At 45.0% G+C, this 25,654-nt stretch overlaps 1 protein-coding gene across 1 annotated transcript in view; it reads left to right on the top strand.

The window, feature by feature from the left end:
- The window catches only part of LOC137375473 (interleukin-1 receptor accessory protein-like), a 56,583-nt gene that overhangs the window by 6,690 nt on the left and 24,239 nt on the right, over positions 1 to 25,654 (top strand). The window contains 3 exon segments of the mRNA XM_068042771.1: positions 5,538 to 5,620; positions 21,549 to 21,834; positions 22,894 to 23,080. Of these exon segments, the coding sequence (XP_067898872.1) occupies positions 5,539 to 5,620; positions 21,549 to 21,834; positions 22,894 to 23,080 (555 nt within the window). The 5' untranslated portion in view covers position 5,538.

Here is a 25,654-nt window from a genome sequence, read left to right as displayed (position 1 = left end):
TGAGTACATGTTGGTGCCTGTTATCTTTTCTCAAAGTATTTCTAGGATTGACTTGGATGAATAATGGTTAGGTATAGAGTGAAGCTTCCTTTAACCTGTGCTGTACCTGCCCTGGGAGTATTTGATGGGAAAGTGTAAAGACAGCTTTACTCTGTCTCTGACCTGGGAGTATTTAATGGGACATTCTGACTTGGAATTATATCACTGCTCCTTCGTTGTTGCTGGGTCCAAATCCTGGAACACCCTATCTAACAGCACTGAGGGTGTACTTAAACTGCTGCAGTCTGCGTAGTGTAATAAGGCAGTTCACACCACCTTCTCTAGGGCAATTAGGGATAGGCAATAAATGCTGGCCTTGCCAGTGATGCCCATAACCTGAAAATGAATTTTAAATAATCTAACCTGTGCTACACGTCTCCTGGGAGTATTTGGGACAGTTTGGAGTGAGTCCTATTCTGTATCTGTTCTGGGAGTATTTGACTGGACTGTGTAGAGGGTGTACCTGACTGTGTACCTGACCTCTGAGTGCTTGCTGCTAACACTTTGTCCCTGAAATGGAAAGTGTTTCATTTCTCAGCTCTGACCTCTATCACCTTGATGAGCAGAAAAGTCTGGAAATTAAACTGATTAGAGAGTGGGGGAGAAAAGATAGTTTTCTGAATTATTAATTGTTGATATATACTTGGGGCGGTGCAGTGGTTAGCACCGCAGTCTCACAGCTCCAGCGACCCGGGTTCAGTTCTGGGTACTGCCTGTGTGGAGTTTGCAAGTTCTCCCTGTGTCTGCGTGGGTTTTCTCCGGGTGCTCCGGTTTCCTCCCACATGCCAAAGACTTGCAGGTTGATAGGTTAATTGGCCATTATAAATTGCCCCTAGTATAGGTAGGTGGTAGGGAAATATAGGGACAGGTGGGGATGTGGTAGGAATATGGAATTAGTGTAGGATTAGTATAAATGGGTGGTTGATGGTCGGCACAGATTTGGTGGGCCGAAGGGCTTGTTTCAGTGCTGTATCTCTAAACTAAAAACTAAACTAATGGAGGATTAGTATAAATGGGTGGTTGTTGGTCGGCACAGACTCGGTGGGCCGAAGGGCCTGTTTCAGTGCTGTATCTCTAAATAAATAAATGTTCTGATGAAAGGTCACCAACCTGAAATGTTAACTTTGCCTCTCTCTCCACAGATGCTGCCAGACCTGCTGAGTATTTTCCAGCACTTTTTGTGTTTGCTTGTGAGCTTTGTCCTATTTCTCCTGCAGAACAAGACACAATTAAAGTATCTTAGATATGGTATAAATGAGTTTAAGAGGCAATTAGACATTCTTACTGAGTGAGATTGTGAGGTGTGGTGGTTTATCAAAGAAGGAAAGTCCTTGTATAATTATTTGCCGGAGTGTTAGGCCTCTGCTGCTCCTTCAGCTCCATTTTTGTTTCAACAAGTCTAACCAAAATCTGACTTTTTTGGAGAGGTCTCAACATCTATAATTTCTTTAAAAATTCTGCATTTGTGCGCACTTTCCATCCGCTCCATCTGACTTCCTGTTATGTTTTAATTACACTTTTTTGTCAACTTTTTCCCATTTTATAAGTTCCCATGTCCACATTTGTGAAAAGAGAGATCAATTTCTACAGTCCTTTTCATGACCTCGGAACGTCCCAAAGTGCCTCACACCAATGAAGTACTTTTTGAAGTTGTAATAATGAGATTTACTGATGTAAACTGTCGAGCCTGCCTCCCCAAGTTTCTTTGAGCTGTGCAAGCCCTCTACATCCTAATGCTCCCAGACCCTGGGTACTCGCCTGGTGGCACTGCTAGAGCCTTGACATCTCATCTTAATACTGCCAGATTCCAGGACACCACCACCCACCCCCCCCCCCACCCCTCCCCCCAGATCCCAAGGGCTGAGACATCAGTGTCCTTGATTATTATATTTTGCAAAATACTCCAGTTCTTTTATCAAAAAACAAGATCGCTTATGCATCCCAGTGCCACAGAAGATCTTCTAAAGTGTTTAAAAACTTCATACTTGCGCACATTTCTTATGTCCAAATTGATAATGAAAACTGCCTATGCTCCATGGGGTATGAGCAGGAGAGTGGGATGAATTGGAAAGAGCCTGTATGGGCATGATGGGCGATTGGCTTCCTTCTGTGCAGTATGATTCTATGTAAACAGCACATTTCAACCTCTACCCGATAGAGATGGTGCTTTGTTACTGAAGTAATACAACAACAACTTTATATAGCACCTTTAACATAATAAAATGTCCCAAGGTGCTTCATTGGAGCATTACTAAACAAAATTTTACACCGAACCACATAAGGAGATATTCGGGCAGGTGACCAACAGCTTAGACAAAGGAGTAAATTTAAAGGAGGAAAGCGAGGTGGAGAGAAGTAGGGAGGGTATTTCAGAGGTTGGCGTCAGTAGTGAGGGAATAGACTTTGGTGCGGGGACTGCAAACCATGGCTTCAGTCTTCAGTCTTCCCAATATTTAATGGGAGGCAATTTCTGCTCATCCAGTTCTTGGATGTCGGACAAGCAGTCTGATCATTTTAGCAACAGCGGAGGAGTCAAGAGAGGTGGTGGTGGTGGGTTTGAGCTGGGTCCCATCAACATACACGTGGAACCTGACACTGCTTTTCGGATGATATCGCCAAGGGACAGCATGTAGAGAAATAGGAAGGGGCCAAGGATAGATCCTTGGGGTACACCCAGAGGTAATGGTATAAGAACAGGAAGAGAAGCCATTGCAAATGATACTCTGGCTATGATTAGATAGATAAGAATGGAGCCAGTTGAGAGCAGTCTCACCCAGCTGGACGACAGTGGAGAGGCTTTGGAGGAGGATGGTTTGGTGAATTATGTGAAAGGCTGCAGAAAGGTAGAGAAGGATGAGGAGGGAAAGTTTACCTTTGTCGCAGTCATGTGGTAATGGTTTTAATTAGTGTGATTCATTTAAGTAAACCTTTCCAGTAAATTGTGTACTGGCCTCTCATATGGAACCTGGATTCTGATCCAGATAACATTGGTAAATCTCTACCAGCTGCAAGGATTATGAAGTGCATTCAACTTGGAGGGGGGGTCTGATGAAGTTCCTAATGAGGAATAGCCCACGACTCGAAATGGCAGTCTTACTGAGAGTCCTGTGTGAGGAAATTAGAATATCACACACTGGCACCATAGACAGAGTGCTCTTCTGACATAAAATCAGAAAATACTGGAAATACTCAGCAATCAGGCAGCAATTATGGAGAGAAACAGAGTTAACCTTTCAGGTCGGTGACCTTTCATCAGCACTGGAAGCTGGTAGAAATTTAACATTTTATAAGCAGGTGCTTCTTCTTTGGTCTCCTTGTGTCTAGAGACAGTGGGTAAACGCCTGGAGGTGGTCAGTGGTTTGTGGAGCAGCGCCTGGAGTGGCGATAAAGGCCAATTCTAGAGTGACAGACTTTTCCTCAGGCGCTGCAGATAAAATTTGTTTGTCGGGGCTGTTGCACAGTTGGCTCTCCCCTTGCGCTTCTGTCTTTTTTCCTACCAACTGCTAAGTCTCTTCGACTCACCACTCTTTAGCCCCGCCTTCATGGCTGTCTGCCAGCTCTGGCGATCACTGGCAACTGACTCCCACGACTTGTGGTCAATGTCACAGGACTTCATGTTGTGTTTGCAGATGTCTTTAAAGCGGAGACATGGACGGACGGTGGGTCTGAAACCAGTGACGAGCTTGCTGTACAATGTGTCCTTGGGGATCCTGCCATCTTCCATGCGGCTCACATGGCCAAGCCATCTCAAGCGCCGCTGACTCAGTAGTGTGTATAAGCTGGGGATGTTGGCCGCCTCGAGGACTTCTGTGTTGGAGATGCGGTCCTGCCACCTGATGCCAAGGATTCTCCGGAGGCAGCGAAGATGGAATGAGTTGAGACGCCGTTCTTGGCTGATGTACGTTGTCCAGGTCTCGCTGCCATAGAGGAAGGTACTGAGGACACCGGCTTGAAACATTCAGACTTTTGTGTTCCGTGTCAGTGCACCATTTTCCCACACCCTCTTGGCCAGTCTGGCCATAGCAGCGGAGGCCTTTTCCATGCGCTTGTTGATTTCTGCATCGAGAGACAGGTTACTGGTGATAGTTGAGCCTAGGTAGGTGAACTCTTTAACCACTTCCAGAGCGTGGTTGCTGATATTGATGGTTGGAGCATTTCTGACGTCCTGTCCCATGATGTTCGTTTTGTTGAGGCTGATGGTTAAGACAAATTCGTTGCAGGCAGCCGTAATCCTGACGATGTGTCTCTGCAGACTCTGCAGGTGCAGAGCTAGGGAAAGGTGGGAGGGGAGGACAGAACAACATAAAGAAAGAACAGGTTGATCGAGAGGAGGTAAAAGTATAACCACTATCAGCACCTGCTGTCCGAAGAAAATCAAATATAGGAGCAGTGTTTCTAACCTGGATCAATTGAACTCCTTGTTAAGGCCAGAAGATTGTAGAGTGCCTAATTGAAAGGTGAGATGCTGTTCTCGAGCTTCCATTCAGCCTCACTGGAATAGTTTCGGAGGCCAAGGTCAGAGTGCGAATGGGGCGGAGAATTAAAATGGCAAACGATTGGCAGGTCAAGGTCATGCTTGTGGATTGAACTGAGGCAAAATTATCACTCAATCTGCATTTGGTTTCTCACTGTAGAGGAGACCACATCGTGAGCAGCGAATGCAGCATACTAAATTGAAAGAAGTCCAAGTGCTGTTCTGAAATTGGACATAGTCGTGGGAGCTTTCCCTCAATCTGACCACAGCATACTGAATTCATGTTATTGGGGATGGTGCAGTGAAGGCTTGCATTGATCCTTGAACGTAAAGGAATGGCATCTGAGGAAAGATTCGTTATCTTGCGTATTTTCTCTCTGGAAAAGGGAAAACTGAGAGGGGATATAATAGAGTTTAAAATTAGGAAAGGTTCCAATGAATTGGATCCAAGTCGAGCTTATCTACCATGTGCAGAATTTAAGCCCAAGGCTTCATATTTATAAAGTAAAGATGAAATGCAGGAGGATTTTTTTAAAATTACAGAGTGAGCAGTATGTTGAATAGATAACCGGCATAGGTGGTGGAACAAGAACCATCAAATAAAAGCAAAATACTGTGGATGCTGGAAATCTGAAATAAAAACAGAAAGTGCTGGAAATACGCAGCAGGTCAGGCAGCATCTGTGGAGAAAGAAACAGTTAATGTTTTAGGCTGATGACCTTTTCATCAGAACTGAACAGAACAGTAACAAGAAACTTTAAGTTAACTAGGTAGGTTCTTGTTAATAAACGGGATTCAGGCTTATTAGAAATTCACCAGAGGAACATTGGGGATAGGTGAACTAGATGGGCCGAAGGTAGTCTCCTTCCTGAAACTGTTATTGTGAAGTACTTGGCGCTAATGCAGAGTGCCTGAAAAGAGATGTTCAGTTCCATTTTACTATACTCCCTCACCTTGGTAAGCACCAAATCTCTCTTGCATGTCAATTAAAGAAATAATAACGCTTATTTCTGCTTTGTTCTAGGATGCCTTGGGCTCTTTCAGTCTTTGTCTTGTGGATATTGGCCTGTATTGATACAATGGAAACACATGGGCTCAGTGAATCTGGTGAGTGAATCAAAGTGGTTTGTTAACTCTGAATAATGAGTGTATTTATAGTGTCCGTCCTTCCTTTTGAATCATTTTATTCGAATATCCTCCTATCCTCCTACAGCACAAGAGGAGGCCATTCACCCATCATGTTTCTGCTGGCTCTTTTGAAAGAGCTATCCAATTAGACCCACTTCCCTGTTCTTCCTTTTTTGCCAATTATCTTAAATCTGTGTCGTCTCGTTACTGACTCTCCTACCACTGGGAATGGTTTCTTCTTATTTATTCTATCATAATCCTTCATATTTTTGAACGCCTCTATTAAATATCTCCTGCTCTTAATACCTTAACCTCTGCTCTAAGGTGAACAATCCAGCTTCCCTAGTCTCTCCATGTAACTGAAGTTCCTCATCCCTGGCATCATTCCGGTCAATTTCCTTGATGTCCTTCCTAAAGTGTGGGGCCCAGAATTGAGGACAGTACTCGAACTGAGGCCTAACCAGTGTTTTATAAAGATTTAGCCTAACATTCCTGCATTTGCACTCTGCCTCTATTTAAAAAACCAAGGATCCCTTATGCGGTTTTTAACTTGTCCTGCCAAGTACAAATATTTGTGCCTGTGAACCGTGGAAATAGTAGGAGATGACTCACTTCCTATATTGCTAAATCTGTAATTTTTTTTGAAGTAAATAGCAATGGTTCAATTGGGAAAAGGCACTGCCTGGCATGGTAATGAGTCATAAAGATCAGAAAGACTGTGAGTTAAGAGGTTGGGAATTCTGCGGCGAGAAACTCATCTCCTGTCTCCCCAAAGCCTGTCCACCGTCTACCACCATCAAGTCAGGAGTGTGATGAAATACTCTCCAATTGCCTGGATGGGTGCAGCTCTAACAACACTCAAGAAGCTCGACATCATCCATGACAAAGCAGCCCGCTTGATTGTCACCCCATTGACCACCTTAAACATTCACTCCCTCCACTACTGATGCACAGTGGCAGCAGTGTGTACCATCTACAAGATGCACTGCAGCAACTCACCAAGGCTCCTTCGACAGCATCTTCCAAACCCGCGACCTCTACCAACTAGAAGGACAAGGGCAGCAGATGCCTGGGAACACCACCACCTGCAAGTTCCCCTCCAAGTGACACACCATCCTGACGTGGAACTATTTCGCCGTTCCTTTACTGTCACTGGGTCAAAATCCTAGAACTCCCTTCCTAACAGCACTGTGGGTGTACCTACACCACATGGACTGCAGTGGTTCAAGAAGGCAGCTCACCACCACTTTCTGAAGGGCAATAAATGCTGGCCTAGCCAGCGACGCCCACATCCCATGAACGAATAATTAAAAAAAAGCAACCTTCGCCATGGTGATCAATAGCTGGCTTCAAGGCTGCTAAGCTCAGAGGAAAAGTGTCAACCTAGATTTCTGCTTCTGTTCACTATCTAGTGACCTGTGCCAGAAAGTGAGTGGCAATCTCATTCTGAGAGGCTGACATGAGAGAAGGGGAGGTCACACTTTTGCAGTACAGAGTGCGCATCTGAGGTTGGGAGGGAGGTGCATCAGAGTCATTGTCATTTACGGCACAGAAGGAGGCCATTCGGCCCATCAAGTTCATGCTGACTCTCCATGGAGCTTTGCAGTTAGTCCCACTCCCCCGCTCGATCCCCGTAGCCCTGCAAGCTTTTCTCTCAGGTGGCCATTCAACTTCCTCTTGAAGTCATTGATCGCCTCTGCTTCCACCACCCTTGTGGGCAGCGAATTTCAGGTCATTAACACCTGCTGCTTCCTCATGTTCCCCCTGCATCTTTTGCCCAAAACATTCTACTGTGTCTGCTAGCCTTTGTACCATTTATTAATGGGAAGTTTTTCCTTGTCTAACTGATCTAAGCCTGTCATAATCTTGTACACCTCTATTAAATCTCCCCTCAATCTCCTTTGTTCTCAGGAGAACAAACCCAGCTTTTCCAACCTAACTAAAATCCCCCATCCCTGGAACCATTCTGGTAAATCTCCTCTGCAACCTCTTGAGGACCCTCACATCCTTCCTGAAGTGTGATGACCAGAACTGGACACAATACTCCAGTTGGGGTCTAACCAGAGCTTTATAAAGGTTCAGCATAACTTCCCCGCTTTTGTACGCAATGCCTCTATTTATGAATCCCAAGATCCCATATGAGAGAGTAGATTGGGCTTTACCCTACATCCATCCTCACCATACTGAACCAAAAATGCCTGATGTAGGGACTGGCAGTGTTATTCCACAGCACTACCTTTAGTGTTCATAAGCAGTAAATTCACTTGTGTGGGGTATAGGTACAAGTGGGCACCAAGCTCTGTTCGAACTGTACCCCAATCTGGAGGAAATGGGCAGGGGTATTGGGGCGAAAGTGGATTTGGAGATGGAAAGGGAGAAGCAGCATAAATAGCTTTCCATGATCCCCAATCGATCTCCTTAAATCTGTCAAACCCTCTTGTGAGAGAGTTGATCGAGAAGGGAAATGATTTGAAATTTGGCAATTGGACTTCAAAATGTTTGAAAACTGGTGTTTAACTTCAATTTGTTGGTGGAATTTGAAGAGCATGAATTTCATTGCACTGAGCTTGTACTGTGTTGACTCAAGTTGTTCGGTTGCGATTGTTAAATGTTTTTGTTTTGCTGTATGAAGCTTTATTCAGAAACAGTGACTTGTTGCAAATGGCTCTTGCGATAGATGTTTGTGTTCAGGTGTGCAGCCAATCGTAATGCTAGTTTGTGAGGAACCAACTTTTTGGAGACTGATATTCCCAATTATAGCTCAATGTCCCTGGAAATGTATGTAGTGCTGAATGAACAAACTGGCATTTGTTGGTCTGATGTTATTGAAAGGAGAATTTTGGGATATTACCTACCCTTCTGACCGTGCTCAATGCACTTTACCTCTGATGATGAACACTGCAGAAGACCAAAATCAGTTAATTAAAGCCAATCCCAAAGGCTACAGAATATGATCTGCTCAATCTCTCACGTCCATCCGTTGCCTCACTTGCCAAATGCCCATCTAGCTCCCTTTTAAAGTTTGCCAACCTACTCCATCACAAACGCAATTTTTTGAAGGTGTTGAGACAAGCTGATATTTTTTTTTTAAAAGAAAAATGCTCTAAGATCATTAGCTTAAGAAATAGAGTTGAAGGGTACAAAAGCGAGACAGTTATGGTAAACCTTTTAGAAACCACTGGTTTGACTTCTGCTGGAATATTGTCTAATTCGGAAGACCATACTTTAGGAATGATGTCAAGGCCTTGGAGAGAGTGCAGAGGAGATTTACTAGAATGGTACCAGATACGAGGGACTCCGTTATGTGGAGAAACTGGGGTTGTTCAGAGGGGAGATGTAATTTGGTGTTAAAAATTATGATAGAACAGAGGGGCAGAAACTGTTTCCATTGGGGGAATAACTAGAAGAAACAGACTTAAAATAGTTTGCAAAAAAGCCAGGGAGGAGATAAGAATTTTTTTTTACTCCGTGAATTGTTATGATCTGGATTGCACTGCCTTAAGTGGTTGTGGAAGCAGATTCAATAATCTCTTTCAAAAGAGAACTGGATATACATAAAGAAACATTAGCAGGGCTATGGGGAAAGAGATTAGTTGGATAGCTCTTCCAAAGAGGCAGCACAGGCACAGTGGGCCGAATGGTGCTTCTCTGTGCTCTATGATTCTATAATCTCCATTGCTTCCTCCTTGGGTAGCCCATTCCTTCATCCGGCAGTCTCTGTCAGCACAATTAAATCTGAGTAGTTCACTTTCTTTCTTCTGAGTTGCAGTCTGTGCCTTAAGTTTCAGATGATCTATGAACTAAGCAAAGCACCTGTTCTTGTGCTGTGGTGTGAGCGCTGTTTTCATTTGTCTCAATCTCCGTGTCCTCAGTTTTCTTGTACCTGAAAGTCATGGGTTGAGTTCCACTGCAGAGACTTGAGTGCATACTGCAGGCTGATACTCCCAGTGGAGAACTGAATGTGTGAGGCACTGTCTGAGGTGGCGTTTTTCAGATGAGACGTTAAAATGAGACCCTGTCTGCCTTGTGTGGCCGTAAAAGATGCCATGGCACTTTTTGAAGAAGGGAAGGTGTCTTGGCCAATCTTTATCCCTCAAGAAACACTAAAACAGATTATCTGGTCATTATCACATTGCTGTTTGTGGGTGCTTGTGGGTGTAAATTGACTGCTGTTTCTTACATTACAACAGTGACAACTGTTCAAATGTACTTCATTGGCTGTAGAGTGCTTTGAAATGGTTATTACCATCTTATCATTAATTCCTGGAGTTGGGTTAGAGGAAAAGATCAATGAGAGTCCAGCTGTCTCTGAAAGATTTCGGGAATGCTTAACCATGTCGCGTTGGATGTAGCAGTTCCTACATGTATGGGACAGTAATCAAGGCTACAATGAAAAAGAAAGACTTATATTTATATAATGCATTTCACGAACTCCAGATGTTCCAAATGAAATTTGATGGTGATGTTTTGAGTCAATAAAGAACTAAAGAGCTGATTAATATTATTTTCATGTAATGTAATATATATATTTAGCATTGCAGATGGTGCAGTGAGCACCTCTTTACCACTGCAGTTTGGCGTATATGTTCTTCACATTGACTCAACAGTACTAGAGCTGACTATAGCTGTTTTCTCTGGAAAAGGAGTGGTCTGTTAGAGGTCTTTAAGATTGCAAAGTGTCAATGTAGAGAAGATGTCCCCACTTGTCGGTGAGTCCGAGGGGCCATAAATACGAGATAGTCACGAATAAATCTGATGGGGAATTCAGAAGAAACTTCTTTACCCAGAGAATGGTAAAAATGTGGAACTCACTAACACATGGAATAGTTGAGGTGAATAGTATTGATGCATTTAAGGGGAAGCTGGATAAACACATGAGGGAGAAAGGAATAGAAACTCATGTCGATAGGGTGAGATGAAGTGGAGTGGGATGAGGCTCATGTAGAGCATAAACACCAGCAGAGACCTGTTGGGCCGAATGGCCTGTTTTCACTGTTGTAAATGTTGAGGCAGTGGTCCCACCCATGGTCTAAAAAGTTGGTGGAGAGCCTGCCTCCACCGGGCCGGGAAGCTACGCTGCAAATTTGTGTGAACCAAGCACTTGGGTGGGGCTTCCACCACTCTGAGGCAGGAAGTCCTGCCTCCAAGAGCTGCCAACCAATCAGAGGACCAGCAGCTCCTCAGTCCCAGCAGTGCCACCAGGAGCGATGGTCACGGCAGGGATTGCACCCAGCAAGAAGAGGGCGATCGCCTTTCAGGAAGGTAATTAGGGTGCGGGCCTCGCTGGGTCAATCGCTGGATCCGGCGAGGGGGATGGGGGTCAAATGGTAGGGAAGGGGTGTTAGTTTTAGTGGGGACGGCCCGTGCTGCTGCTGCTGGGGATGGGGGGTGGGCGGTCCTCCATGAGGCACACAATCAGGAGTGAACCAACCCCCCCCCCCCCCCCCCCCCACCCCCCGCCCCAGCCCTTGAGGCGGCCGCCAGGTATTACTAGTTGGCCTCCTTGGGTGCTGAAGTGCCCATCCACTGCTGGTAAAATACTGGTGGTGGCATGAGGAGGCCCTTAAGTGGCAATTGGCCCATTAAGGTCCTCAATTGGCAGCGGGCGGGCTGTTTGCCACCTCCCCCGCCACTGGTAATAGAGCATCAAGGCGGGCCGGCAACGGGAACGGTGCCCCCCGTCCCCACAACGTCTCCCGCTCAACTTTGTGCCACACCTCCTCCTTCCCCACCCACCCCCCCCCCCCACCCCCCACCTCCCACCCTGTTCATGGGTGGGGTGTAAAATTCTAGCATATGTAATTTGATGTAGTTACCCCGCTAGTAAGTACTACCAGACGATAATTATTTGGACATTTATCATCTAGTAGTATAATTAGTTTAAGGACGTTTCCCAATTCATTTTATACCCTACTTGCTGTTAGAATACTAAAAGTGTTTTTCTTTTGTGCTGGGTTCCTACAGCCATTAATCTCATTGTGACAGGTTAATTGCTTTTTCAGTTGGTTGTTGGCTGCTTGACAGCAGCTTTGAAATGTTGCACCATCTCCAATAATTGATTCCGCTGCTGGCTTGATGGGAAGTACATGTTGACAACTCCATGTGTTGAGGTTGGACTGACCTCACAGGAGGACCAGGACTTGTGTCTTTGGTGTTAGCTGTGGCTCAGTGGGTGACATAGGAAGATAGGAACAGGAGTAGGCCATTCAGCCCCTCCAGCCTGTCCCGCCATCCAACGAGGTCATGGCTGATCTGCGGCCTAACTCCATATACCTGCCTTTGGCCCATATCCCTTAATATCTTTGCTTCACAAAAATCTATCTATCTCAGATTTAAAATGAACAACTGTTCTAACTTCAACTGCTGTTTGAGGGAGCGAGTTCCAAACCTCTACCACCCTTTGCGTGAATAAGTGCTTCCTGACATCTTTCCTGAATGGTCTGGTCCTAATTTTTAGACTATGCCCCCGAGTTTTAGAATCTCCAACCAGTGGAAATTGTTTATCTTTATCTAGCCTGTCTTTTCCTGTTAATATCTTAAAGACTTCGATCAGATCACCCCTTAACCTTCTAAATTCTGGCGAAAATGGGCCTAATTTGTGTAATCTCTCCTCCTTGTAACTTAACCCCTGTAGTCCAGATATCATTCTTGTAAACCTACGTTGCACTCCCTCCAAGGCCAATATATCCTTCCTAAGGTGTGGTGCCCAGAACTGCTCACAGTACTCCAAGTGGGGTCTAACCAGGGTTTTGTACAGCTGCAGCATAACCTCTGTATCTTTATACTCCAATCCTCTAGATATAAAGACTAGCATTCCATTAGCCTTTTTGATTATTTTCTGCACTTGCTCGTGGCATTTTAAAGATCTATGCACCTGAACCCCCAAGTCTCTTTGGACATCCACTGTACTTAACCTCTTCCCATTTAGAAAGTACCCTGCTCTATCCTTTTTTGGTCCAAAATGGATAACCTCACACTTGCCCGCATTGAAATCCATCTGCCACAGTTTTGCCCACTCACCTAGTCTGTCAATATCTGCTTGCAATTTTATGCTATCATCTGGACTGTCTACAATGCCGCCTAACTTTGTATCATCAGCAAATTTGGATATATGATTTACTATGTCATCATCCAAGTCGTTAATGAATAATTGAGGCCCCAACACAGATCCCTGCAGGACACCACTAGTTACATCCTGCCAATCGGAGTACTTACCCATTATCCCCACTCTCTGTCGCCTGCCACTCAACCAACATCCTCAGCATGTCAATAATTTGCCCTCAACTCCATGGGCTTCTACCTTAGTTAACCATCTCTTTTGTGTGGGACTTTATCAAATGCCTTCTGGAAGTCCATATAAATAACATCCATAGACATTCCCCTGTCCACTACCTTAGTCACCTCTTCAAAAAATTCATTGAGATTTGTTAAACATGACCTTCCCGTCATGAATCCATGCTGGCTGTCCCTGATTAACTGAATTTTTTCTCGATGTTCAGTCACCCTATCCTTGATTATAGACTCCAGCAACTTCCCCACCACAGATGTCAGGCTAACTGGTCTGTAATTTCCTTGGTTGCCCCTTTCACCCTTCTTAAAAAGTGGAGTGACATGTGCAACTTTCCAATCCAGAGGGACCACTCCTGAATCTAGGGAACTCTGAAAGACTATAGTTAGGGCATCTACAATGTGTTCCCCTACTTCCTTTAACACCCTCAGATGGAAACTGTCAGGTCCTGGGGATTTCTCACTCTTTAGTTCCATTAATTTCCTTGTTCCTGATGTTTTACTTACGTTAATTGTATTAAGTCCCTGTCCCCTATCAGCTGTTAATTTTTTCAGGACTTCCGGCAAGTTATCCTCCTTTTCAACTGTAAATACTGAGGCAAAGTAATTGTTCAACATGTCTGCCATTTCCCCATTGTCAATGACAATATCTCCAGTTTCAGCTTTTAGTGGGTCTTCACTGCTCTTGACCACCCACTTTCCCTTTATATAAGTATAAAATTGCTTATTGACTTTTGTGGAATTGAGCAGAAAGGCATGGCACTATGCTTGATGGGAAATTTAGCCAAGTTAGGAATAAAAGCTTGCTTTTGTAGGATAAGGAAATAGATCAGCAGAATGTAGCTCCTGTAATTGTGTAGTCACGCCCGAGTTAATCGCACCCCTTATTGGAAATAGACTTTAGAATAGACTAGACATAGGTAGATTGTGCAATGATATTAAGAACACGATGGGCTGTTAACCTCAATAATTAGTATGTAAAACGAACAGAATGTGCTGCTAAATGTGCTGTTAACCTCAATAAATGGTTTAACAAAGGGGTATAGCACGAAGCTGAGTTGTATCGCACTGATTGGTTAAACAAGGAGGTATAGCATGAATCCTAAATGTATTAACGATAGTATCTGTAACACGGTGGGGCACATACTTTGGTGGACCCGACAGACTCTGTTGGAGTCAGTGCCGCTGTATCGTAGTAAGTCCGCCGGCTAATACGCAAATAAAGTAATTGATTTTACCTACACATCCAACTCGGTATATTTACTGAACCGGACTGAAGGCAAAAAGAACTCAGATTGTCATTTTGATGTCCCTTGCAAGTTTCCTTTCAGAATCCCTTTTAGTAGCTCTTATAAGCTGCTTTGTGACCCTTTGCTGGCCTTTGTATCGATCCCATTCGGCCGGATCTGTGCTGCGTTTTGCATCTTTGTAAGCCCTTTCTTTTTGTTTTATGCTATCCCTAATCTCTTTAGTTGTCCAGGGCTGTTTTTTTCTGTTTTTCCTCTCGGGTATATACTCACTCTGTATTTCGTTAAATGCTTCTTTAAATATTCTCCACTGTTCTTCGGTCGTTTGACCCATTAACAGATCTACCCAGTTTACCATGGACAGTCTCTGTCTCATCCTGGTAAAGTCAGCCTTACCCAAGTCTAAAATTCTAGTCGCTGATTCGTGCTTTTCACTTTCAAACGCTACCTTGAATTCAATCATGTTGTGATCACTATTTGATAAATGTTCACGCACAGTTAGGCTACTAATTAAAATTGGCTCATTACTCATAACTAAATCTAATATTGCCTGTCCCCTTGTTACATCTAGGACATATTGCTGTAGGAAACTATCCCAGACACATTCCAGAAATTCACTACCTTTCTGACAGGTGCTAGTCTGCCTCTCCCAATCTATGTGTAAGTTAAAATCCCCCAGTAATATTACTCTGCCTTTTTTTTTTTCAAAATATACTTTATTCATAAAAATCTGTAAAAATTACATTACCAAACAGTTTCCAAACAGCACGAAAAAATACAAACATTGCAAAAGAGATCAGTTTCTTTCAATAATGTCATGAGTTTCTTCCCAACCCTTCCGTTTCACAATTGTCATGTCAATTACAGTTTTACATTTACAGCAATTGAGAATATTAACGATACAGTTCGAGGGGCTTCCCATGGTACCAGCCCCTCAGTCCAGCTTGGTGGGGGAACCTTACACTGTGGTCTTTCCCCATTGAGCCTTTGCTGCGGCTGCCCCAAGCTTTAGTGCGTCCCTCAGCACGTAGTCCTGGACCTTGGAATGTGCCAGTCTGCAACATTCGGTGGTGGACAACTCTTTGCGCTGGAAGACCAGCAAGTTTCGGGCAGACCAAAGGGCGTCTTTCACCGAATTGATAGTCCTCCAGCAGCAGTTGATGTTTGTCTCGGTGTGCGTCCCTGGGAACAGCCCGTAGAGCACAGACTCCTGTGTTACAGAGCTGCTTGGGATGAACCTTGACAAAAACCACTGCATCTCTTTCCACACCTGCTTTGCAAAGGCACATTCCAGGAGGAGGTGGGCAACCGTCTCTTCCCCACCACAGCCAACGCGGGGGCACTGTGCGGAGGGGGCGAGACTTCGGGTGTGCATGAAGGATCTGACGGGGAGGGCCCTTCTCACCACCAGCTGCCTTTGTTACACACTTGCCTAATTTGTGTATTTATACAATCGAACACCTCAGAACTGCTACCAGGGGGTCTATACACAACACCTATTACAGTTTTAGATCCTTTTCTGTTCCTCAATTCCACCTATAAGGTCTCCACTGGATGCTTTCCCCTCATTATATCCTCCCTCACCAATGAGGTGATATTTCTAATCAGTAAGGCTACTCCACCCCCTCTGCCATTTTCCCTGTCCCTCCTGTAATCTTTATAACCAGGTATATTTAGTTCCCAGTCCTGACCATCCTGCAGCCACGTCTCCGCAATGGCCACCACATCATAATCTTCCATTTGAATTTGCGCCTGCAGCTCATCTAGTTTATTCCTTACACTCCGTGCATTTTTATATAGAACTCTTATTTGGGCTATACCCCCTAACCTGTCCCTCAGCACTGATGCTTTATTTGCCTGTTTATTATTTCTCTCTTCTGGTTTAACCAGTATACTACTTGCAGTTGTGCCATTACCTGCAGTTCCTGAAGTTGGGTTCCTGACTGTTTCTTTACCCTGTTACATGTTTTTGAAACTGTATTGGCTTCCCCCTCCCCACCCCCCGCCCCCCCCCCCCACCCTCCCATTTACTAGCTTAAAGTCCTTGTGACCACCCTATTTATCATTTCCACTAGGACACTGGTCCCAGATAGGTTCAGGTGGAGCCCGTCCCAACGGTACAGTTCCCTCCTGTCCCAATACTGATGCCAGTGGCCCATGAAATGGAACCCCTCTTTCCCACACCACCCCTTTAGTCACATGTTTACTTCCCTAATTTTCTTATCCCTTTGCCAATTTGCACGTGGTTTTAATCCAGAGATTATAACCCTCGAGGACATGTTTTTAAATTTTGTTCCTAGTTCCTGATAATCCCCAAACAGGTCCTCTTGCCTAGATTTGCCTATGTTGTTTTTCCCAATGTGGACCACAACAACCGGATCCTCCCCCTCCCTCTCCAGTATCCTTTCAAGCTGGTTAGAGATGTCCCTCACCCTGGCACAGGGTAGGCAACATACCATGCGGGACTCTCGGTCCTGCTTACAAAGGATGCTGTCAGTACCCCTAATTATGGAATCCCTACCACGACTTTTCTTTTTGCTCCCCCCACTTGAATGGCCTCCTGTACCACGGTGCAGTGGTCAGTTTGCTCATCCTCCCTACAGTCCTTTTCCTCATCCACACAGGGAGCAAGTACCTCATACCTGTTAGACAAGGTCAAGAGCTGAGGCTCCTCCATTGCTGAATTCAGGATCCCTCTACCTGCCTCACTTGCAGTCACACCCTCCTGTCCCTGACCACTGGCCGAATTTGAGATACTTAATCTACGGGGTGTGACTGCCTTCAGCACAGTGTGCAGGAACCTCTCCCCCTCCCTGATGTGCTGCAGTGACTGAAGCTCAGACTCCAGCCCATCAACTCTGAGCTGAAGTTCTTCGAGCTGCAAGCACTTGCTGTAGATGTGGTCACTGTGACTCGCAATGGGATCTACCAGTTCCCACAGCATGCAGCTATGTCACATCGCCTGCCCTGACATCTTTACTTTTACTTTAGTTTAATTAGTTGTTCAAATTTTTCAAATTAGTTGTTCAAATTTAGTGCAGATTCCCTACCAGTTTTCCTGCGACGTCACTTTTTTCAGATTTTTCTCTGTTTCAGTTGGAACACTGAAACAGTGAAAGCAGCTCTGCCCCTCCGGGTCCGTTCTACCTCCGCTCCCCGGTGACTAGGCCGCGAAATCCCCGAGGTAAGTTATTTATACTCTCAGCTCCAATGCTCCGCACCTCCGGGTCTGCTCTTTCTCAACGCGAGCTAGGGTCCCAACCGCTAGCACTGGGCCCATACCCACTCCACTAAGGGGACCCAGCAAGCAGCCCCTTACTCGGCTGCTCTCGCACTGATTGCTGCTGGCCTCTGAATCAGAAGGTTGTGGATTCATGCCCCACTTCAGAGACTGTAGCAAAAACTCTAAGCTGACACTGAAGTGCAGTACTGGGGGAGTGCTGCACTGTTTCAGGTGCTGTTAGTTTAAATGAGATGTTAAACCGAGGCCCCATCTGACCCCTTGGGTGACTGTTAATGATTGCATGGAGAGCAGGTGAGTTCTTCCCTGTGACCTGGATAATATATAATCTAAGAACCAACATTACTGAAAGGATGGATAATCTGGTTATGATCACATTTGTTGTTTGTGGGAGTTTACTATGGGCAAATTGGCTGCCTACACTTCAAAAATACTTCATTGGCTGTAAAGCGTTTTGGCACACCCTGAGGTTGGGAAAGGCGCCAGAGAAATTTAAGTCCTTTTTTTGTGCTGGCAATTAGCAACACTCTAGTGACTTATAAATTACTGGTCTATCCTGGAGACAGGAGATGAGGAATTGCTATGGGATGGGCAAGCATAGAGTACAAGGTTTCAACAATTTGTCTTATTAATTGAGTCGGGGCTGTCTTCCAAGCTGCTGTAGTGCAAAAAAGAAAATTGCTGTTCCTTCACTTTGGTGTATAAAATGTTGTCCTCGGTGTGCTTCTTAATAGATTTGTTAAATTGTCCTTCCATATTCCTGTTCTACTCATTCCTTTGTCAGTGTCGTAGAGTCATGTAGCATAAAAGACAGCCATTCGGCCCATCAAGCTTGTGCCAAGTTATGCAATGGTCGGGTTGCTCCCACCCCCACCACTCTTTCCCCACAGCTTTGTGCAGTTTGTCTTTATCCAGTTCCCCTTTGAATCTGCTTTCAGGCAGTGCATTCCAGATCGTCATAACTCACTGAGTAAACCCATTTCTTCCAATCATCTACCTGGCGTTTTTGCCAAATATCTTAAATCTGTCTCCTCTGCTCACTGACCCTCCTGCCAGTGGAAACAGTTTCTTCTTATTTACCCAATCAAAACCCCTCATGATTTTGAACACCTCTATCAAATCTCCTCTTCACCTCCTCTGCTGTAAGGAGTACATTCCCAGCTTCTCCAGTCTCTCTCTGGAACTGAATTCTCTCATTGCTGCTACCATTCTGGTAAATCTCCTCTTCATTCTTTCTAAGATAATCTGACAACCTGATGATCACTTTTCACTGGTGGTGTTTTTTTTTTAAAAAAAAAGGTAAACTCAAGTTGTCAAACTGCTTTGGTGGAATTTGAACTTGCATTTTTTTATTTAGATCAAGAATTTTAGTCCAGGCCTGTTGTTTACTAATCCATAATGTAACCCCACTATAACCATGCCCTGTTCCCATTAAACCTTTAAACTTTTGGCCATTGAATACTGCATTTACGTTTATCATGGATTGTTGTTCAGCCAGGTGCCCATCTTGACTCAACTGGTTGTACTTTCTCTACTTGAGTCAGTTGGTCTTGGGTTTAAACCTCACTGCACGGACCAGGTTGATGCCCCTGGTGCGGTACTGAGGGATTGCTGCACTGTGGAAGATGCTGTCTTTCAGGTGAGACATTAAAACCTGGGCCTTGTCTGCCATCTCAGGTGGATGTAAAAGATCCCAAGGCCACTATTCCAAAGAAGAGCAGGGGAATTCATAGGAACATAGGAATTAGAAGCAGGAGTAGGCCGTTCGGCCCCTCGAACCAACTTCACCATTCACTTAGATTATGGCTGATCTGCTACCTCAATGCCAGTTCTCCCGCAGTGTCCTGGCCTATATTTACCCCTCAATCAACATCACTTAAAAAGACAAATTATCTCGTTGCAAATTAACTGCTGCTTTTCCTACATTACAACAGTGACTGCACTTCAAAAACACTTCATTCGCTGTGCAGCACTTTGGGAAATTCTGAGGTTGTGAAAGCACTATAGAAATGATGCTTTCTTTAACTTCGAGTTCACACAGATGTGAAACTCAATAGCACCTTGTTAAATATAAATTAACAAAATAAGCTTTTTTTTAATATAGGTGTCAGCTGTGGCTTTTTGGGTAGCACACTCCCCTCTGAGTCAAAAGGGTGTGGGTTCACTTCCCACTCCAGGACTTGAGCAAGAAAATCAAAGCTGACACTTTCTGAGGTGCTGTCTTTTGGGTGAGATGTTAAGCTAAGGCCTCCATCTGCCCCCTCGGATGGACATAACAGATCCCATGGCACAAGATTGAAGAAGAGCGGAGGAGTCCCCCACGGTGTCCTGGGCCAATATTTCTCTCCCAATCAACATCATTGAAAGAGTTTCTGACCCTTATCACATTGCTGTTTGTGGGATCTTGCTGTGCGTAAATTGGCTACCGTGCTTCCTATATTACAACAATGACTATACTTAAAGGACTTCATTGGCTGTTGAGCACTGAGATGTACGGTGGTCAGGAAAGAAGCTATATAAATGCAATTATTTCTTTTTATATAATCTACATTTATTTTCCATGTAAAGTGGCCAACTCATTATCCAGCTCTTAAAGTGCAAACACTGCTGTAAATGCGTTAATGTTGTATTCAGCTTTGCAGTTTCTTCAATGTTCTTGATTAGAGATGTAAGATATAATGTTTGGACTAAGCACAATGAAAAGTTGCTGTTCATGCTGCAATAAAATAAATTTGTGATTAATTTATCTAAAGAGTTAATGGTGAGGCGGGGTGTTGGACAAACCATTTATTCAGCATGTTTACAGTTAGTGCTGTCATTGTATATGTGGCCATGACATCTTTTGCCCTGAGCATCATTTTGGCTGTGAGTGTGTCACTGGGCTGATTTATCAAACACCGAAGAAACCAACAGCAAATGAACAGCTTTCTTTGAATATGCTACTTGTTCGCTGAGTTGCACTGTTTTTATTGATGATTTTTCAGCCCGAGTGATTGAGATCTGGCACATGCAAGTATGGCCACTCCCCTGCCCCTGGGTGGTATTTAACTACTGGCTACATAAACCTCTCTCTGTATAGAGGGAAGGTCTATCCAACTCCTGGTTCATCATCTTCGAACATGACTCCGTTTTGATGAGGGGCCAGTAGTGCTTTTCCTTTCACCAACCCCCTCTCTGGCCATGGTTCAGACTGAACCAGACTCTTGGAAAGCTCAGTGTTCTTTTCAACTCTGAGCTGAGCTTCCAATTCATATCCTTTCCACTACCAAGACCGTCTGCATCCTGCTCCATAACATTGCCCCATCTCTGCCCCTGCCTCACACAACTGCTGCTGAACCCCGCAAATGTACCTTTGTTACCTCCAGACTCGACTCTTCCAATGCTTTCTTGGCCAGCCTTCCACCCTCCACCCTCTGTAAACTTCAGTACGTCCCTGTTGTAATCCTCTGCCTTCTCTGTTTCTTATTGTCTCATGTCTTTCCCCTCCAAATCTCTGCTGCCTTTATCCTAACTCCAAAGTCCCATTGACCCCTGTCCACCATGACCCCCACCCAGCCGCACATTGCCTCCCAGACCCACAATTATTCCAGCTTAAAATTTGCATCCGTCAATGCCCTCACCCCACCCCCCCCCCCCCCCCCCTCCTCCTCCGGATATCTGTAATTTCCTCCAGCCCTTCAATTTCTACCCATTTACCCCTGAACTTTGCATTTCCTTTGCTAAAGTATCATATGCTTTGGAGTGTTGTTGTGTTTTGAAATTACAATTGCATTATGTACTGTAGAGGCTGCTGTAGAACACACATGCTAGAGAGAAAGTGAAACTAAAACGGAATGAAGAAGAAGCCTTTGTGTTCAACAGACTGCTGCTCTGTTTCGTAATGCTGTCTCAGTCTAAGACTCACATCTTATACTAAACTCGGTCAGACCTCACTAAAGTCCATTGGGAGATCACATGCATCTGCTCCTTAAAGCCAAGTTTTTAGTCAGCTCTCCAATATCTTCTTTGTGTCATATATCTATGAAGTGTCTTGGGACATTTATCTGTGTCAGATGTACGTCTCTGTTGTAACCCTCTGCCTTCTCTGTTTCTTATTGTCTCATGTCTTTCCCCTCCTTTTTTTGTCTTTCAGGGAAATGCATGGACTGGGGAGTGGACCACATCAATGAAGTGAAAGCCTATGATGGGGAACCAGTGAGGATCAGCTGCCCTCTCTCTCTGACGTACATCAAGTCAAACTACAGCATGGCCCACGGCCCAGGACTGACACTAGTGTGGTATAAAACCAGGGAAAATGAAGACCTGGAAAAGCCGATTGACTTTCACCAAGCAGAGAACCGCATCGTGAAGGAGAAGGACATGCTGTGGTTTTGGCCGGCGTTTGCCAATGATTCTGGGAACTACATCTGCATGTTGAGGTACTTGTTTGAAACTCTGTTTGACCTGAAGGTTTTGTCATTTATGAAGGTTAGATTTACAATGGAAGCTAATGGCTATGATAACCATAGAAGCATACAGCACAGGAGGGGGCCATTCAGCCCATCTTGCCTGTGCTGGCTCTTTGAAAGAGCTATCTGATTGGTCCCAGTCTCCTTGCTCTTTCCCTAGGGCCCTCCTATTCGTGTTTATCCAATTCCCTTTTGAAAGTTACTATTGAATCTGCTTCCACTGCCCTTTCAGGCAGCGTGTTCCAAATCACAACAACTCCATGTCTTTTTGTTTAAAAAAAAAACTCCTCTCCCTTCTGGTTCTTTCGCCAAATACTGTAAATCTGCATCTTTTGGTTACTGACCCTCATGCCAGTGGAAATCGTTTCTCTTTACTGACTCTGATCTTGCACACGAGGAGTTTTGACAGGAAATTCTTTATGATGCACGTAGGCCAGTATTTCAGAGAACTGTTGAAAAGGAACTGTAATTGCATCAGGCTCGTGCTGTTTCATTCAACTCTGGCGAACAAACCTCTGAATTGCACCCAGGGGATGAGTGTGATTTGTGTTGCTGATTCCCAAATAGGACAGTGGGTGGGTCCAAGACTCTGCTTGAGGCTCGCAACTTGCTGAACAGTTGAAATAAGATGGAGTTTACTATCTTATTTCAACTGATACTGAAGTGGCACTGGTGGCATGGTGGATTCATCCTCTCTCTCATTCGGAGTTAAATAATGATCCCCATACTCAGCGCCGTTTTACCCCCTTCCTCTCTCTGACTCCGAGTGCAGGAGTGCTGCTGACTGAGCCAAGCTGGCATGTGTAAATGGTGGGAAAAATCTGAAATAAAGCCAGGGAATGCTGCAAATACACGGCAACTGCAAAAATAAAAGGCTATGGGTAGGGAACCTTTATCCATACTGGGGAAGGGGCCAGTGTATGAATCTCCTTTACAAACTGGTGCAAGAGGAGGGGCATGAAAGTAAATTTGACCTTGTAAACAGGACTGCGTTGAATACAATGTTTTACCATGTTTATTTCATCCCAGGAACACTACGTATTGTCTCAAGGTGGCAGTCCCTCTCTTAGTCATTCGGAAAGGACCCGATTGTAACAGGAGTAAGGAAATTATTTTTCCTGCTGAGTTCACGCTCGGAAAAACCAGCAACTTGAGCTGTCCAGACACTACTGAGTTCTCCACAACTTCAGTCAACTCAACAATTGCCTGGTATGAGGTAAGGAACACTACAGAAGTTTTCAATTGTGGTGGCTGCCCTCTCTGTGACTTGGGAAGTACCAAGGATAACTGGGCTATGATCATTAAAGCAACTGTCCTGTACCTTTGGTGTAAATCAGTCTTCAAAGCATCATTTCTAAACACTTCTGTTTCCCCACTGAATGAGTTTGAGTTTGATGTGTGCCTGATGAGTTGCAGATCCTTCCAGGGTTGTCCTGCACACTCCAGGAATTGAAGACTCCGTCATGAGCAAGTTCTGGAGAAAATTAATCGGACCATTAGAAAATTGTTTTTATTTTTTAGAAAACTGAAGTGTTCGATTAAATTTATTTATCAGTTATGAAAAGAAATTGGAGATGGGGCAGGGAAGTCTGTTTGCTTCTCAATTGGGAATGGGAAGGCGGGGCATCACAAGAATGAGCATGACGACAGACCAATGGCAGCAAGGCAGGGCAGTGGGAGATGGGAGGTCATGTGATGGAACCTCCAGGAGTACATCCAACCAGAGTTGGCAACCCCAGTTCCTGAGCTATTTCTCACATGTGTGCCAACGTGGTGCGTGTGTGCGTGCGTGTGTCCGTGCTGAGAGGAGGCTCCCAAGGTATGAGACATGACCCACATTGTTCGGTGATTCGCTCTGGATCCTGATAGTCCGGGGGCAGTGTTGCACTGCGGGAGCAGGCTGGTACAGGACCTTTTGTCGTCCGGATGTTTAGCTTAAGGCCCATTCTTTCATACTCTTCCGTGAATGCATCAATGACTATGTGAAGCTCAGCCTCTGAGTGTGCGCGTACGCAAGCATCGTCAGTGTACTGCAGCTCAATGACAGAGGTTGGAGTGGCCTTGGTTCTGGACTGGTGGTGATGTAGGTTAAATAGGTTCCCGCTCTTTCTGTAGCGTAGATCTACTCTGGCAGGGAGCTTCAAGGAGATGAGGTGGAGTGTTGTGGCGAGGAAGATGGAAAAGGGCGTTGGTGTGATAACACAGCCTTGCTCGACCCCAGTTTGCACTCGGATTGGGTCAGTGGCAGATTCGTTGTAAGGATTCCTGTTTGCATGTTGTCGTGCAGCAGGCGGAGGATGGCGATGAATTTCTCCAGGCAGCCAAATTTGAGGAGGATGTTCCATAATCCCTCCCAGTTGATAGAGTCGAAGGCCTTTGTGAGGTCAAAGAAGGTCATGTATAAAGGTTGCTGCTTCTCCATATATTTTTCTTGGATTTGTCTTGCTGTGGAGATCATGTCCACTGTGCCTCTTGATGGATGGAATCCACATTGTGATTCCGGTAGGAGCTCTTCAGCCACGGGGAGGAGGTGGCTGAGAAGCACTCTTGAAATGACCTTCCCAGGGACGGAGAGCAGGGATATCCCCTCTGCAGTTACCACAGTCAGTCTTGTCATTTTTTTGAAGATGGTCACAATCATGGCCGGCATGCTCTCCTCCTCCCAGATGAGGGAGATGAGACCATGTATTTGTCAAGAGTGCTTCCCTGCCATATTTTAGAATTTCGGCGGGAATCCCGTCGACACTTGCGGCCTTATTTTCTTTTTTAGCATCTCAAAGCCCTGGAGAAATATCACCAGTGGTGCCTCCGCAAGATCCTGCAAATTCAGTAGCAGGACAGGCGCTCCAATATCAGTGTCCTCTCACAGGCCAACATCCCCAGTATCGAGACGCTGGTCATGGCTAGTCAGTTACACTGGGCGGGCCACATCGTCTGCATGCCTGACACAAGACTCCCAAAAGAAGCTTTCTACTCCGAGCTCCGTCACGGCAAGAGGCGACAAGGAGGGTAGAGGAAACACTACAATTATGTCCTAAAAACTGCCCTGAAAAAATGTGACATCTCCACTGACTCGTGGGAATCTCTTGCCCGAGGTCGCCCAAATGGAGAAGAAGCATCTGCGGAGGTGCCAGCCAGTTCGAACAACGTCGACATGCCCAGGCAGCGACCAAGTGCAAGCAGCGGAAGAAGCGTTCGGAATTTCAAGCATCCCATGCAGTCACCTCAGCAAACACCACCTGCCCCACCTGTGGCAGTGTGTGTGGATCAGAATTGGACTATTCAGTCACCTAAGGACCAACAACCCTGGGGTGGAAGAAAGTCACCCTCGTTCCCGAGGGTCTGCCTAAGAAGAGGCACTTGTATACTGTCAACTGAACACCAGATGGCCCTCCGACAGGTCTAAGAACATTGTAGCAGTTGCACTCGTAGGTCTTTTTTCTTATACCTGTTATTTTTTGGACCGGAATATTCGCAAGAGCCTAGTAACAAAAGGAGTTTATTTATTCTATTAACACCAGTGCGTGTTCAGGAATAACTGGTTCCTGCTCTGTTCTAAGATTTGAGGGCATAATTTAGGGTTAACATGCCAATGCAGTAGTGAGTATTGCATTATCAGGAATCTGCCTGTGTTGAAGAGATTAGAAGGGTGTTGGAGAAAATCCAGATTATGCCCAATTATTTAACAAATTCTCCGGACTCAGACTTTGAGAATAAACACTTTATTCATGATATCATGGGGGGCACACCTTACCTAAAAGCGGTCCAGTGCCACTCCACAGAACAAAGG

This window comes from Heterodontus francisci, chromosome 11 (assembly GCF_036365525.1).
Source record: "Heterodontus francisci isolate sHetFra1 chromosome 11, sHetFra1.hap1, whole genome shotgun sequence".
Classification (NCBI taxonomy): domain Eukaryota; kingdom Metazoa; phylum Chordata; class Chondrichthyes; order Heterodontiformes; family Heterodontidae; genus Heterodontus; species Heterodontus francisci.
This window is presented reverse-complemented; position numbering and strand designations above follow the sequence as displayed.